Genomic DNA, 13908 nt, shown 5'->3' on the forward strand with positions numbered 1-13908 from the left:
TCTGGCGCTGTGCTAACAGTCAAAACAAAGTCGTTAAATTATTGCGAAATATGATTTAATTCTCAGTGATTATTGATATTCCATGCATGTGTGTGGTTTGGAGGCCGAGTGACGATCATTTTTTATTCTCTCAAGATATCAGTGGCTTCTTTGAAGAGCAAGCTAAAGGAATTGTTGTTAGTCTTGTTGACTTGTTTGTTCTGCTCAGACTAGTTTGCTCTACTCAGATTAGTTTGCTCTGATCAGACTAGTTGATCTGCTCAGACTAGTTTGCTCTGCTCAGACTAGTTTGCTCTGCTCAGACTAGTTTGCTCTGCTCAGACTAATTTGCATTGCTCAGACTAGTTTGCACTGCTCAGACTAGTTTGCACTGCTCAGACTAGTTTGCTCTGCTCAGACTTGTTTGCACTGCTCAGACTAATTTGCGTTGCTCAGACTAGTTTGCTCTGCTCAGACTAGTTTGCACTGCTCAGACTAGTTTCTAACGTTGCATTGTGTGGGCGCTTGGATATCATCTCACTCCTGTCTCATGAGAGTGTACGCCTATTGCCTATTCAGCCCTTCATAATCAGGGGGTATATAACAGGTTTGGGCGTTTGTTCGAAAACAAACGAACCGTTTAATATACCACTAATTTTTGGCTAATTTCCAACCCGATTGATAAATAATATATGAGACGTCCTTTCACTGAATAAGAGCCATTGGTCTAGCAATACATTTATTCATTAGGTATCTAATAATGCAATTAAACTTCATGATGCTGGACTATTGAACCATTCCTTGTTACCAGCAGCTCACTCGTTTGCTTGTAGATTATTGGCAGTGGACTATTTTGCTTCTTCGAGATCAGTTCCGTAAGTATCAAACAAACTAAAATAAGAACCACAGAGGTTGGGGTGTTCAGCCGACACAAAGCAGTGGCTTATGCAACAAAGGTGAGTCGTAAATGAGTCACTTGAGCTGCCTGTGATTTTATGATGTGGAATGCTCAGGCATGGTGATGAGGCAAGAGTTAAGCCCAGTCATAATCGTCTACGTTGTTGAGCAAAGCGCATTTAAACCCTATTTAAGAGTTCAACTATTCCGAAGCCTTAACTACCAATTTTAATCAATGTTATCACGAAAAGTTATCACGAAAATAACATGCGATGTTATTTGATCAATAACAATGCAATGTTTTGACCATGTAATATTATTTAAAAATAACATTCAATATTTGATTACGAACACAGGTAATCATCGTTTTTTATCTAAGGAGTCGTGCGTCTGTGTTCTTGTAGGGGATGTGGCAGTTAGAACGGATGCAGCTATTGTTCCATAGTGGCCATTCCCTCACTAACTCTATGCTCAGGGTCGTGCGCCGATTTTCATTATGAGGCCGTCCAACAGTACATCACGAATAAATTTATAACGTGATCTAATCAATTGACAATTTTCCTATTTATTCTAGCAGGCAAATTGCTTGGACGTTTGTTTACGAACGTTATTGTTTGGCACGAGTCAAACCGCTGACTAATAAGAAAGAAGCTTATGCAGGGATATTCTAAATGATGGGCCCAACTTTATAAATTTGCATTTATTGAAGCATAAATTCAAATGAAAAATTCATGGATTAATGAAAAGAAAATATTCAACTTTTTTTACAGATTTTTAAATGCACGGCAAACAACAAAACAGTAGCCAAACTCGTCTCACACTCGAGAAAGCATTCCGTCTGTTCCTGAGTGCACCGTAGCAGTGATACGGTTCTTCAGATCAACCAGAGTTGCTGGTAGAGGCGGGACGTAAACAGAGTTGCTGGTAGATGCGGGACGTAAACAGAGTTGCTGGTAGAGGCGGGACGTAAACAGAGTTGCTGGTAGAGGCGGGACGTAAAAGGCTCCTTATGGACGTAACCCCATAAGAAATAGTCACGTGAGATCAGGTGATATCGGTGGCCAGAAGTGTGGAGCATGGATCTTTATTTCCTAAGCGTCCCAACCAGCGCTTCAAAAAATTGTGGACATCAAGATGCCATGTATCAAGCAATTTAAAATATGTAAAAAAACTTGAATCTTTTTCTTTTCATTGGTGTATGAATTTTTCATTTTGAATAAATACTTAAACATATACAAATTTTTTCAGTTGGGTCCATCATAAAAAATAGCTCTGTACTTTTTAGAACAATTACTTATCAAATAACAGATAATTAAGTTGGCATACTGAACAGCGATTAGAAGACATAACGCGAATGGACTAAAACTCGTGACCATTCAAGAAAGATGATAAATAAAAATTAAATTTATGATACGCTAGTGCCAACTATACTTCTATTCGTGAGGGTCTCCCGTAAAAGGGAGACCGGGGAACCCCAACAACAACAACAACAACTTTTACCCGTTCTCAGACAACGTAGTGGATGAAATATTTTTCTGTTATTTCGGCAAAATTAAAATCAAGATGGTTTATTTTAAAAAGATTTATATATGGCGCACAGCTCGAGGCACAAAAATGACTTAATCAGAGTGTGAGCCGGTGCATAACATGGGTCTGAGAGATGATTTACAGGTTTGCACCAGTTCATAACATGGGGCCCCATCAAGGTTTGATCACAATGTGTGCCGGTTCATCAGATATGGCAGAAGAGTGAGCCGGGCAGAGTTCCTACCGAGACAAAACACTGAGCACACGAGTGTATTGAGTCTGTCTCTTATACACATCTAGATGTGTATAAGAGACAGTAGTTGCTGGTAGAGGCGGGACGTAAAAGAGTTGCTGGTAGAGGCGGGACGTAAAAAGCTTCCTTGACGTAACCCCATAAGAAATAGTCACATGGGGTGAGATCAGTTGATCTCGGTGGCCAGAAGTGTAGAGCCTGATCTTCATTTCTCTGCGTCCTATCCAACGCTTCAAAAAATTATGAACATCAAGATGTCATGTAAGGGACATTTAAAAATATGTAAAAAAAAAACTTGAATCTATCTCCTTCAATTGATGTATGAACTATTCATTTTAAATTAAAACTCAAACATATACAAATTTTTTAAATTGGGACCACATATTAGAAATAGCTGGCTCTGTACGTTTTTCAAACAATTACTTCTCAAAAAGTTGCCATACCAAACAGCGATTAGAAGACATAACGCGCTACGTGGACTAAATCTCTTAACAATTCTAAAAAGATGAGAAATAAAAATTAAAATTATGATACGCTAGTTTTAACTACTTCTACTCGATCTCAGACAACGTAGTGCATGAAACATTTTAAAGATATTTCGGCGAAATTAAAATAAGATTATTTATTTTAATTACATTTATATGTGGCGCACAGCTCGAGGCACAACAATGAATTGATCAGAGTTTGAGCCTGTGCATAACATGGGTCTGAGAGATGATTTACAGGTTTGCACCAGTTCATAACATGGGGCCCCAGCAAGGTTTGATCACAATGTGAGTCGGTTCATAAGATGGGCAGATGAGTGAGCCGGGCCTTACCTTATTTTTGTCTCGGTAGTTCCTACCGAGACAAAACACTGAGCACACGAGTGTATTGAGTAGATCAACTGATTCAAAGGTATTTACAACCTTTGTATCGCCACTCGTTCGTAAATATCAGGAGTTGGTGCGCGTCTCGCGCTGGTTGCTAAGTAAATAAAATGTGTACTCATAGTAAACTTCATAAAAACCGCGAATAAATATCCGTTATTCTCAGCAATAAATGTCTAGTTTAAGACTTGTAAAGAGATTATCCCATGTGTATACTAATACCCCTAAGCATTATTTTGTCTACGCTAGTCCTACAACTACGGTATTGGCGTCAATTTCTAGTGATTATTTCCATCATCAATAACCACAAGTTTCTGGTCACCCGTTGATAGGACTAATAAAAAGTTTTAAAATAATCTGGGAGATAATCTGGATAATAATCAACGTTTAAGCTCAGAGTAATTTACCGCATACGTATTGTAATGCCAATATACGCTTCAAATTCAAAATTTTTCTCTTTCGGTGATTTTTTGATTTTGAACCAAAAATTACTTAACTCACTTCCTGGTTAAAAGGTAAAAATTAAAGTTTCGGCATTTGGGAATTGTTTTGTGATTTGCTTTCGGCAAGCATTTCATCATCTCCTGGCCTTCAAGAAATCTCTCTAAAACAATGAGTAATTCGAACGCTAGAGAATGAAGCATTAATAACAGCTGTGAAAAGAGAAGTAAGAAAGAAGACGGGGTCAGTGCTCAATTCATGTTGTCTAAATCAGAGGCTGTCATGAGTGCAGCAGGCACCGACATCGAGGAAGAGTATCCCCTAGACCTGCAGAATGAGAAGAAATCGTCGATTGATGAATACCCGACTGAGAGTCGCAACACATTTAGCAAGGGTCAGTATTTAAATCTAGTTGACGGTGAGAATTTATTTTATTGGTAAACTAGTTAACCCAGTAAAATCAGAAGAGCGTGGCTATATAGTAGCTAACAGGATAAGATGTTTTAGAATAGTTTAGGTTGTCAAATAATATCAAATAATCTTGAGATCAAAGTTGTAAAAGAGTTTTTAACTGAATCGGAAAACGAGCTATGAAAAAAGCTGAATTTTTAACTGCAATTTAACGAATTAATTTCAGGAAAATAATTTTAATAATATGACAGGTAAACTATTTTATTTATTTTCTGATGCGATTTGTTGAATGTACATCACATGAGCAGGTTTGGGCGGGCGGAAGAAGGTCGGCGAGCACGACAGCATCAGGTCGTGTCCGAAAGCAAGGCATTCCAGTGGGCCTGTCTTGCAGGAGAAAAATTCACTGCCCAACACCTGCACCAAGGGTGATCTAATCAAGCGTGCTTTTACCTGTCCACCGCACGGCAAGGTAAGTACCATCATATAGTATAGCCTTCTCGCTTTATATTCCCTCAGCACACGAAATCAAAATTTCTCAGGTCTCCTAACAAATTTTTTTACTTTACATCCCCTCTTAATTATTGTTTTCGTTTCTCAGGTGCGAAATTTCTTAGAAATAATTTTTATTAAACCCCAAGGATGATGGTATACAACAGTAAATGTGTTTGGTGTGTATGTATAGCATGGGTATTTTGGAGAGCTTGACCGTCAATATCAGACTTATGAGTCTGTTAATCGTAAAAAGCTGACAATGTGCCTGCTACTTCACTATAAGTTTATAACTGATACGTCAGGTTGGCGAGGTGCTGACGTACGTAGCCCTGCTGCTGCTGACGTGGGGGGCGCTCTACGCCATCACTGGGGACGCCTCCCTCCCCGGCGGCAACCTCTTTTCCCTCCTCGTCGTTTTCGTCTGCTCTGTGATCGGCGGGAAAATAACTGAAGTAAAAATTAGTGGACATAAACTTTTAATGTTTCATAACAAAGGTAGGATATAACGCCTAGGTTTCGGCCCCGGAGTCGCTACGCTCTGCTGGGAGTTTTCCGGGAATTCTTGGCCACCTTGTAGAGGTCTTGCCTTAAATGATATTTTATTGTTCGAGTATTAGGATTGAATAACTTAATATATCAAGTGTAAATTTATTTTTTTATGATTGTTAGAATTGTAAGTGTGCTGTAAAGATTTTTAGAGCCTAATAAATTATTTAAGAACATTTTACTTTGGCGACTAAAGCATATAAAACTATCGTGGAAGTTTTAGCACTCGGTGCTACTCGTCTTTTAAACTCCGTTTCTGCTATAGCCATTTTTTATAGCAGCACGTTTGCTCGTTATAGAAACAACACCTCATGTCTTTTCAGGACAAGTTGGTCTTTTTAATTCTGCACATCTAATTTACATTTGCGATCTTGTGTTTTTGACTGGTGTAATGTAATAATTAGTCTACTAGTGTAATAATTTACGGGCACACTCCCTCGACAATATACTAGCATTTTTTGCTGCTGGAATGGGGTAATTTGTTGCAAACTTTTCAGGCGTGCGGATTACCCCCACTCCTGGGGATGCTGCTGGCGGGGATAGCGTTGAGGAGCTTCCCGGGGATCAGGATCATTGGGGAGAGTCTCGACCTCAACTACTCCGCCTCCATCAGGTGGGGAATTTCTCTGGAGTCTTCGATGTTCAAATTCGGGTATTCTACTTTTACCCAGTCCGCTCGTTCCCCTTCCAGTTTCTAATTAGTTTTTTATTGCAGTACGTCATTCATATACCTGCATTCAAAAATAGTAATAATTTATTCAGATTTGGTGCTTAGTAATGATTGATTGCATTTATTTTATTGTGACCACATGATTCTCCATACCGCTTGACAGTAGAATTATTTTCAAACAAAAAACTGTTCCAAGTTTTCAGCTTTGTTTCTATAACTTTGAACCTAACTTCGTATCTATATATAGATAACTAAACAGACCTTGACTATTATTTTATTATTACTGTTCAGTGATATCAAAGTACCCGCGACTCAATTTGTTTTGTTTCGTTAAAGTGAAAAGTTGATTGATAGATTCTGCGTTTCGCAACATGATCTTGAAAAAAGTGCAGGCGTGCACAAGCCAGTGATGTAGACACTGTTCGCTTGAATATTATAAAAAATATTTGAATTATAAGTCTTCTGATTCAGCCACGACAGGAAATTTTTTTAGATAAGTCACGAGCATTGTTCTCTCATGAACAATGCCTGTCTCAGGAACATAGCGCTGGTGGTGATCCTGCTTCGGGCCGGTCTGGGCCTGGACCCTAAAGCCCTCAAGGCCATGTCGCTCGTGGTCTTCAGACTCGCCTGTGTGCCCTGCCTCGTCGAAGCCATCGTGGGTGCCATCGTCTCGCACTTCCTCCTCGGCTTCCCTTGGCTTTGGGGATTCATGCTTGGGTAAAATGTTTGTCGTTGTCGTTTATATCGAATTTTCTCATTTATGGAAAAAATGCTCTAATGTGCTCGCCATGTCCGTCGGTCTGTCTGTCTGTCTGTCCGTCCGTGACTTCACGTTTTCGCAGAGAAAATGCGCCCTCTGTCACTCACTGCAGTGAGTAATGAGTTATATTTTTCCACATGTTGACAGCACATACCGCATGACTGGTAAAGGAATGCGGTGATAAAATGTGGCCAACAATCTATCCATGTTCAACAGACGTTTCTTAGTAAACCAGGTAAAGCCCAGCAAAAAGAAATGAAGCCAAGCTAATCAATACTCTTGGTCGCGAAAGATTCATTATAAAACGTGTTTAAGCCTGAAATTACTGACCTATTTACCTTGAAATACATGAATATTCTCTTAGTTTATACATTTTACACAGCTTTTTGCTACTTCTGGACAGCTATATATAGCATCGTGTAAAATTGAGTGCAATTTCATTCTGAAGAAACTTGATCCCCTCAACATAATTCCTAATAAGACACTCTGTGCGTTTGGCACTAGTAATATTAGATGACGAATACATTCTGACGGTAGTGCAGTACCTTTAGAAAAGTGAAAAAGGGAAATGATGACTCGGAGGTGCCAGTAAGATGAAAGTGAAAAAGGAACTGACAGTAGGAGACGAAAAATGGCGCTTAGGGCACGATAAGTTTTTCATAAATTTTTATAGCAAGTATGTTTTATAATAAAAATGTTATGGACAAACAGATCAGATAACTTGACCGGCGTGTCGTGTGCTCTCGATTACTGAGTACTTGACTTGCAACAGGTTCGTGTTGTCTGCGGTGTCGCCGGCGGTGGTGGTGCCGTGCCTGCTGCAGTTGTCGCAGCAGGGCTACGGCGTCGACAAGGGCATCCCCACCCTCGTCATCGCGGCGGCCAGCATCGACGATGTTATCGCCATCTCAGGCTTCGGCGTGATGCTCGGCATGACTTTCTCTGAAGGTGAGTGAGTATTGCTGAGAGCATGACATTTTTAATTAAAGCCAGTGACGCCCATGGCATGCTTGGTTTACATAAATTTAACCTGTTGTTAGTTAGGTTTACTGTAAGTACGGAAAATGGTTACTGATGCAATGCCTGTGTAGGATCGTTGACGTGGCAAATCCTGCATGGGCCATTGGAGGTGGTGATGGGTTTGTCGTACGGGGCCGTGATGGGCTTCATCTGCTGGATCTTGCCGAACAAACAACAGCAGAGCTGCTCATTACTGCAGTTCGGTATGCTTCTCACTGCCGGGCTTTTCGCACTCTTCGGATCTCGGAAGGTATGTAAAATTGTTATACTTGCTATAATGTCTTGTGGAATTTCTTATTTCCTATCAACTCCCGATTCTATATTGATAGGTTTTTCTATGATGTCTAAAACATTGCCTAAATTACCCGGCGTAATACAAGAGCAAGTAATTCCTAGTGAGACAGCCAGTAGACAAAGTGGACCGCTTGTGAGGCCGGACCAAGCATCAAGTTCGAAGCCCCATCTCTGCTTACTGATCTCACAAATATATCCAGCTGAGATGCAGCCAACTGATCCTTTGATATAGTGACAAACAAAGTTTAGGAGTTGACTGAAAGCGATTATAATGAGACATCCTTTTTTTATCGAATAACAATCGCCCGTGGAACTGATGAACATCACCTCCATATATGCCTCCTAATAAAAAACGTGTAACGCCCAGGATTTGGCGCGCGACTCGCTATACATGCACGGTTTAGAGTTATTCTGTCTCTCTTGATCACCTAATTGATAACAAAGGTAGGTGAACTATTTTAAATCTCCTTGAAGCTTTTTACCGAATTTATGGTCTCCTGAGAGTTTGATTAGAATAGTCCGGCTATGTCTATCGAGCTTGTAAGCTGCACCTTGGCCTTGAGCGGAAGAAACTGGGGAAAAAAACCTCGGGGAGCTTCAAGCACGAGCGTGTCCAGACCCTGTACAGGAACCTGGTTAGCGCACGTACGCGTTTACGAATATGTTCGCTTTGTTATATGACGTTATTCGTTTTCGTGCATAAAAACATTTCACTCATCAGCAGCAGATATAGATACCAAACATTTTGTTTTCGAATGCAACTTTGTGGTCCTGTAAAATCGCGAACTTCAACTTAGACTACTACAGTGTCCGCCATATTTATGACAACGGATGTTGGCAATATAAAAATAAATTGGTTTCTAGAAGACTTTTCTTTCATAATGAAGCTTAATGTCATCTATTAATTCATCTATTTTATATTGCAGAAGTCTAAGGTGTCTAAATTTACTATTACTTATGGCAGTAGATAGAAATGCAATTGTAATCCTTCATGAAAAGGGCGAGAGTAATTCAGTTATTGCAAAAATGCTCCAAATTTGTCGTGAAACTGTGTGGAATGTGGTAAAAAATTCAAGGAAACAGTTGAAACATGCAATCGACCTGGTCAAGGAAGGAAACGAAGTGTCCGAACAAAACAATTGGTCAAAAACACGAGGGAGGAGTTGAGGAGAAACCCTCGTCGCTCAGCTGCAAAATTGGCTGCAGAAGCAGGAGTCAGTCAAACATCAAATGAATGGCCCTCAAGAAGCCCTGATTTGAATCCTCTCGACTTTTCTGTGTGAGCTACTTTAGAGAGTAGATCTGCTGAACACCTCATGATTCTTTGGATAGTTTGAAGTCTAAATTGACTCGAGTATGGGACTTGATCCCTCAAGAAATGCTGCGTGTCTCATGTGAAGCTTTCCCGCGTAGATTGGAGGCCGTCATTAAAAAAAAGGGTCATATTGGATAAATATGTCTGAGAATTATTTAGGTAATTCTTTGCTACTAGCTCATCCAATACAAAAAACATGCACCTAGCTGTTTGCTTCATTGAGAAATAACAAAAAACATGCGTTGCCATAAATATGGCAGACCGTGAAAATATGTTCCGGTGAAAAGCGGCATTATATATAGTTGTCTTTTAAATAAATTACGCTGATTGAGTGGACGACTAAATCTAGTCAACTTTTAATTATCCCAGCTCTATTTATTGAATTTTATTCTGATAATGGAACGGGTTCTCTGAAACGGTTTTCTATGAAAATACGGTAAATTTATTCATTTTCATTTATTCGTTTTTAAATTCTTGACTAATTTACCATTTCAACAATCACATAATCTTCATTTCTATTTTCCCAATATTCTAACGATAATATAGTATTTCTTCTCCCAGCGCTAACATTAGCAGTTCAGGTAAATGTACTCGTCGAATGTAACGTTTAGCCAACGGACCATCATGACGGCTGCGTGTTGTTAACTGTCGCAAATCTTAGTCAGGCATCTTTTGTTAGGCAGTAAACATTATGATGCAACAATTAAACTAATGCCTAAAGCAAGCAATACACGGCTGGTTTACTTGCTCCCCGAGTACTTCTGAGTGGAATACACTTTTAAATTTCCTTATGACCGCCATGTCATGTACCTACGCTTGATTCATGTTAATTGTGCTTGATTACAGATCGAATTTGGAGGCGCAGGAGCCTTAGCGGTGCTTAGCATGGCTTTCATTGCGGGCGTTGGGTTCAGGCGGCAGGGCGAGGCCGACGGCGATAAAATTCTTGTGGGGCAGCACTGCAACGTCGCCTGGGGCTACCTCCAGCCCATGCTGTTTGCTCTCATTGGCACGGAGATACAAGTGCGCATCTGAGAATAAATTGCTTGCCTTCCTGCTGATGCTGTACAAAATACTCCCTGCATAACTTTAGCATGTATAAAACATGCGGGAATATTGTTGATTCTATAATGTCAAATTATTCTTCCATTTATGAAGGGCTTACCGAAGAATCTTTCAGTGATGTATATTTTTAGTGATGTATATAGTGATGTATATATGATGTATTTAGTGACACTAAATTTTCTAATGTTACTCGTTCATTTTACTCTATTTGATTTAAATTTAATTATTAATTTACTCAAACTTCTTGCGATCTATAAAGATTTTTCTATCATTTCGTGCAGGTTCTGAGTCTGGAACTTGGTACAGTCGGACTCGGGGTTGCCCTGTTGTGCATCAGCCTGACGTGTCGCGTGGTGACGACCTTCTTCGTGGTGCTCGGCAGCGGCCTGAACATCAGGGAGCGATTCTTCGTCGCCCTCGCCTGGCTACCAAAAGCAACAATTCAGGTTCTTGAGCTATGGTTTTGCAGTGTTATATTAAATTAACTTTACTGTTACACTACTTGTGTTATTACATATTGAAAATATATAATTTCAGAAGAATTCGGATCCTTTGGAAAGCAATGCATTATCACGTCAAAACTGCTCTAGGTCATTTTTGTGCTCATGTTAGATTTCGTTATTCTTTATTGTCATCCTTGGATGCAAGCGGGACATGAAACATTCTATCCTCCAACTTTGCATTTGATTTTAGTTTATTGTTTTTGGACTAAGTAAAGACTAAATTATCTACCCAGGCTGCGATCGGATCAACAGCGCTGGACTACGCCGTGCGCATAGGGGCTGGTGAACATGAGATCGCTCTTGCCAAACAGGTAAATAACTTTCTCGAATGCTACCATAAAAGTTAAATTTCTGATTAAATATATTTTTCTCTTGGATCTAACGTCTATGGAACTGGTTTCCACCTAACCAACAGGATAACAGGATAACAATTGTTATCATAGATTTTCGTACATCTGGTTAAAGTTACTTCATTTGGTCATGGGATTACGTGCAGGTGCTGACCATCGCAGTGCTGGTGATCTTAATCACGGCGCCCATCGGGGCCATCGCCATCATGACCTCCGCCCCCAGACTCTTGCAGCGTCCGCGTCAGCCTGCGTCCTCTGACACAGTCTAAAACGTCGCTTGCCGCCTTATTTACTCTTTTTTATAACACACTACCTGTATTCATTTTTTTGTTCTCAGTTGATATTGTATTCACTCAAATTGTTTTCTCATGTCTTATCGTTATTGAGGCGAACTAAGCCACACTTTTTTTTCACCCAAATATAATAGTGTTGGTGAAAAACGCCAAAGGGACAGGAGCGTTTACTCAAAAGTCTTGGTTGCATGGAGGCAATGAATTTTCCTCAATATATCAATGAATTTTCCTCAAGTAACAGACTAAATAAATGTATGCCGAAGGCACGAGAGACGAACGAATTAGGAAATAACGAGAATAAAATCACCTAAATAAAATAAAATGCTATTTCTAGGCCTAGTTAAAATTTGAGAGCAATTCCCTGCAGCGATTGAACAGAACCGACAGCCTTCAAGACAAATTCTTGCTCGCTGCTCTGAGGCTTCTTCCGCGAGTCAACTAAGATTCTCACTCTGGAATATTTAAACGTAAATGAAACTCTGCACTTCCCGCATGTAAAAAAAAAATGTAAATCCTACGTAACGGCAACGGTAAGCTTTTGTGAGCTAAATTCAATGCTGAGCTTGCGACAGGTAATAAACCAAAAAATATTTGTGGTGGCATTATATTTAAATTGCATGAAACTCTTAGCTTGAAGAAATAAGTTCGAAAAATTAGGTATAAAACTGTCTTTCAGTAGATCCATGAATTGCATGCCTGGTCTGCATCATTAGAAAAATTACCTGAATTGAAATTGTACTGCTTTCACGTTTTGAAAAGGAAGAAGATTCTTTCTTTCAAGAAATAATGAAAAGATGCGTTGCAGGAATGGATGCGTCTGCCTTGGAAGACATGAAGCCAAAGTATTAGTCACTCGGTGCTTTAACGCTCCATTTTAATATGTTTACTTAAAAACATTTGCTCAGACAAACATTTCTATCGAAATATTTCAAGAGTGTCAAGGAAAATAAATCATCATGGCAATTAATAATTAATGTTTAAGATTAGGGAAGCAAACATACGTGCAAATTAATGCGAACGCCTAATCAAATACGACAACAATTAAAAAGTTCATTGCTGATGCACTAGTCAATTCCATAATTAAGTTTTTAATACAATAATCGATGATTGTCCATGCTTCATGCCATTTATACATTAAAAAGCAAGTGAAGTAATTAAATCTCAATCTACACTTATCTTTTGTGAACGTCGTCCCTCAACATATTGAACTATTAAAAAATAACGGTTCGATCATTTACTTGTAACCGTAATACGTAACAAATGTAGATGTACGGTGTCAGATTGAATTTCAGTGCGGCTTGGTTATAATCATTATATTAGAGAATGTGTAAATTATCAAGCAGATCGCATTAAAATGTTGAACTGCATGGATACAAGCTGCGTGCGCTCGTTTTAATTAATGCTGTAAGATAATTATGAGGTCAGATGAGACCTATACAAGAATGAATAACAATTATTCCCCATAGACACCCGTATATACGAGTGCGAAGTAAAGGAATATGTAATTAATAGATGTTTGCTCATGACGCAATAAAAACGCAGTTCATACAGACGATAATGTACGTCTGACGCAGAAAATAATAAAACTTGGAATGGAAATATCAGCTGTACAAGTAGATTTAAAAAAAAATTATTTTGGACAATATTGTTTACAATAAAATGAGATGTAGGCACACTTTAAGTAATATTGGTAAAAAATGCATCAAGTTGCTTAATTGAAACTTTTATCATAAGAATTATTGATGTAAAATATTGTTGCTCATAAAAATTAAGGTTGTACTTATCCTGACATTACGAAAATTGTAGAGGAAATATGATACATCGAGTGTGTTGATTATATAAAAAATGAAGAAGAAATTGACGGATTTAACGAGCGCAATGATGGCTATAGGAAGGCTTTTCAACGCGCTAAACCTACCCACGAAAACATCTTCAAATTCATCGGAAATTATATTACAGCGATGTATGGATTCAAATATGACTTGGCGCTGAGAAGAGGTTTGATACTAAGCCTATTTAGAAATGTATGAGAGTATAATCAATATAATATATAGAGTATAACCAATATATAATCAAGAGAAATACTCATGTCAATAGTTTGCTTTAATTGCATATTGTTTATTTAAGGATTGTAAATGAAAAAAAACGCCAAATAAATTTACTATTTTTTTATTGAAAAACTTCGTTGAACAGCTCCATCACCAGATCAACGATATA

General features: G+C 38.9%; 1 protein-coding gene across 1 annotated transcript; it reads left to right on the top strand.

The window, feature by feature from the left end:
• The first annotated feature begins 777 nt into the window (after window positions 1-777).
• Window positions 778-11905, top strand: LOC108669670 (sodium/hydrogen exchanger 9B2). Its single transcript, XM_018157067.2, has 12 exons — window positions 778-854; window positions 4241-4360; window positions 4686-4849; window positions 5175-5324; window positions 5916-6031; window positions 6626-6808; window positions 7624-7799; window positions 7943-8121; window positions 10327-10503; window positions 10827-10991; window positions 11282-11359; window positions 11545-11905. The coding sequence occupies exons 2-12, from the start codon at window positions 4249-4251 to the stop codon at window positions 11665-11667; spliced, it is 1623 nt and encodes a 540-aa protein (XP_018012556.2). The 5' UTR covers window positions 778-854; window positions 4241-4248; the 3' UTR covers window positions 11668-11905.
• The last annotated feature ends 2003 nt before the right edge of the window (window positions 11906-13908 follow it).

The sequence above is a fragment of the Hyalella azteca genome, unplaced genomic scaffold (assembly GCF_000764305.2).
Source record: "Hyalella azteca isolate HAZT.00-mixed unplaced genomic scaffold, Hazt_2.0.2 contig16837, whole genome shotgun sequence".
Lineage (NCBI taxonomy): Eukaryota > Metazoa > Arthropoda > Malacostraca > Amphipoda > Hyalellidae > Hyalella > Hyalella azteca.

Excerpts from the sequence above, each read along its gene's own strand:
- LOC108669670 (XM_018157067.2), top strand. The coding sequence starts at position 4,249 with ATGAGTGCAGCAGGCACCGACATCGAGGAAGAGTATCCCCTAGACCTG. Across the intron at positions 4,850-5,174 it reads CCTGTCCACCGCACGGCAAG|GTTGGCGAGGTGCTGACGTA; the intron begins GTAAGTACCATC and ends CTGATACGTCAG. Across the intron at positions 10,504-10,826 it reads TCATTGGCACGGAGATACAA|GTTCTGAGTCTGGAACTTGG; the intron begins GTGCGCATCTGA and ends CATTTCGTGCAG.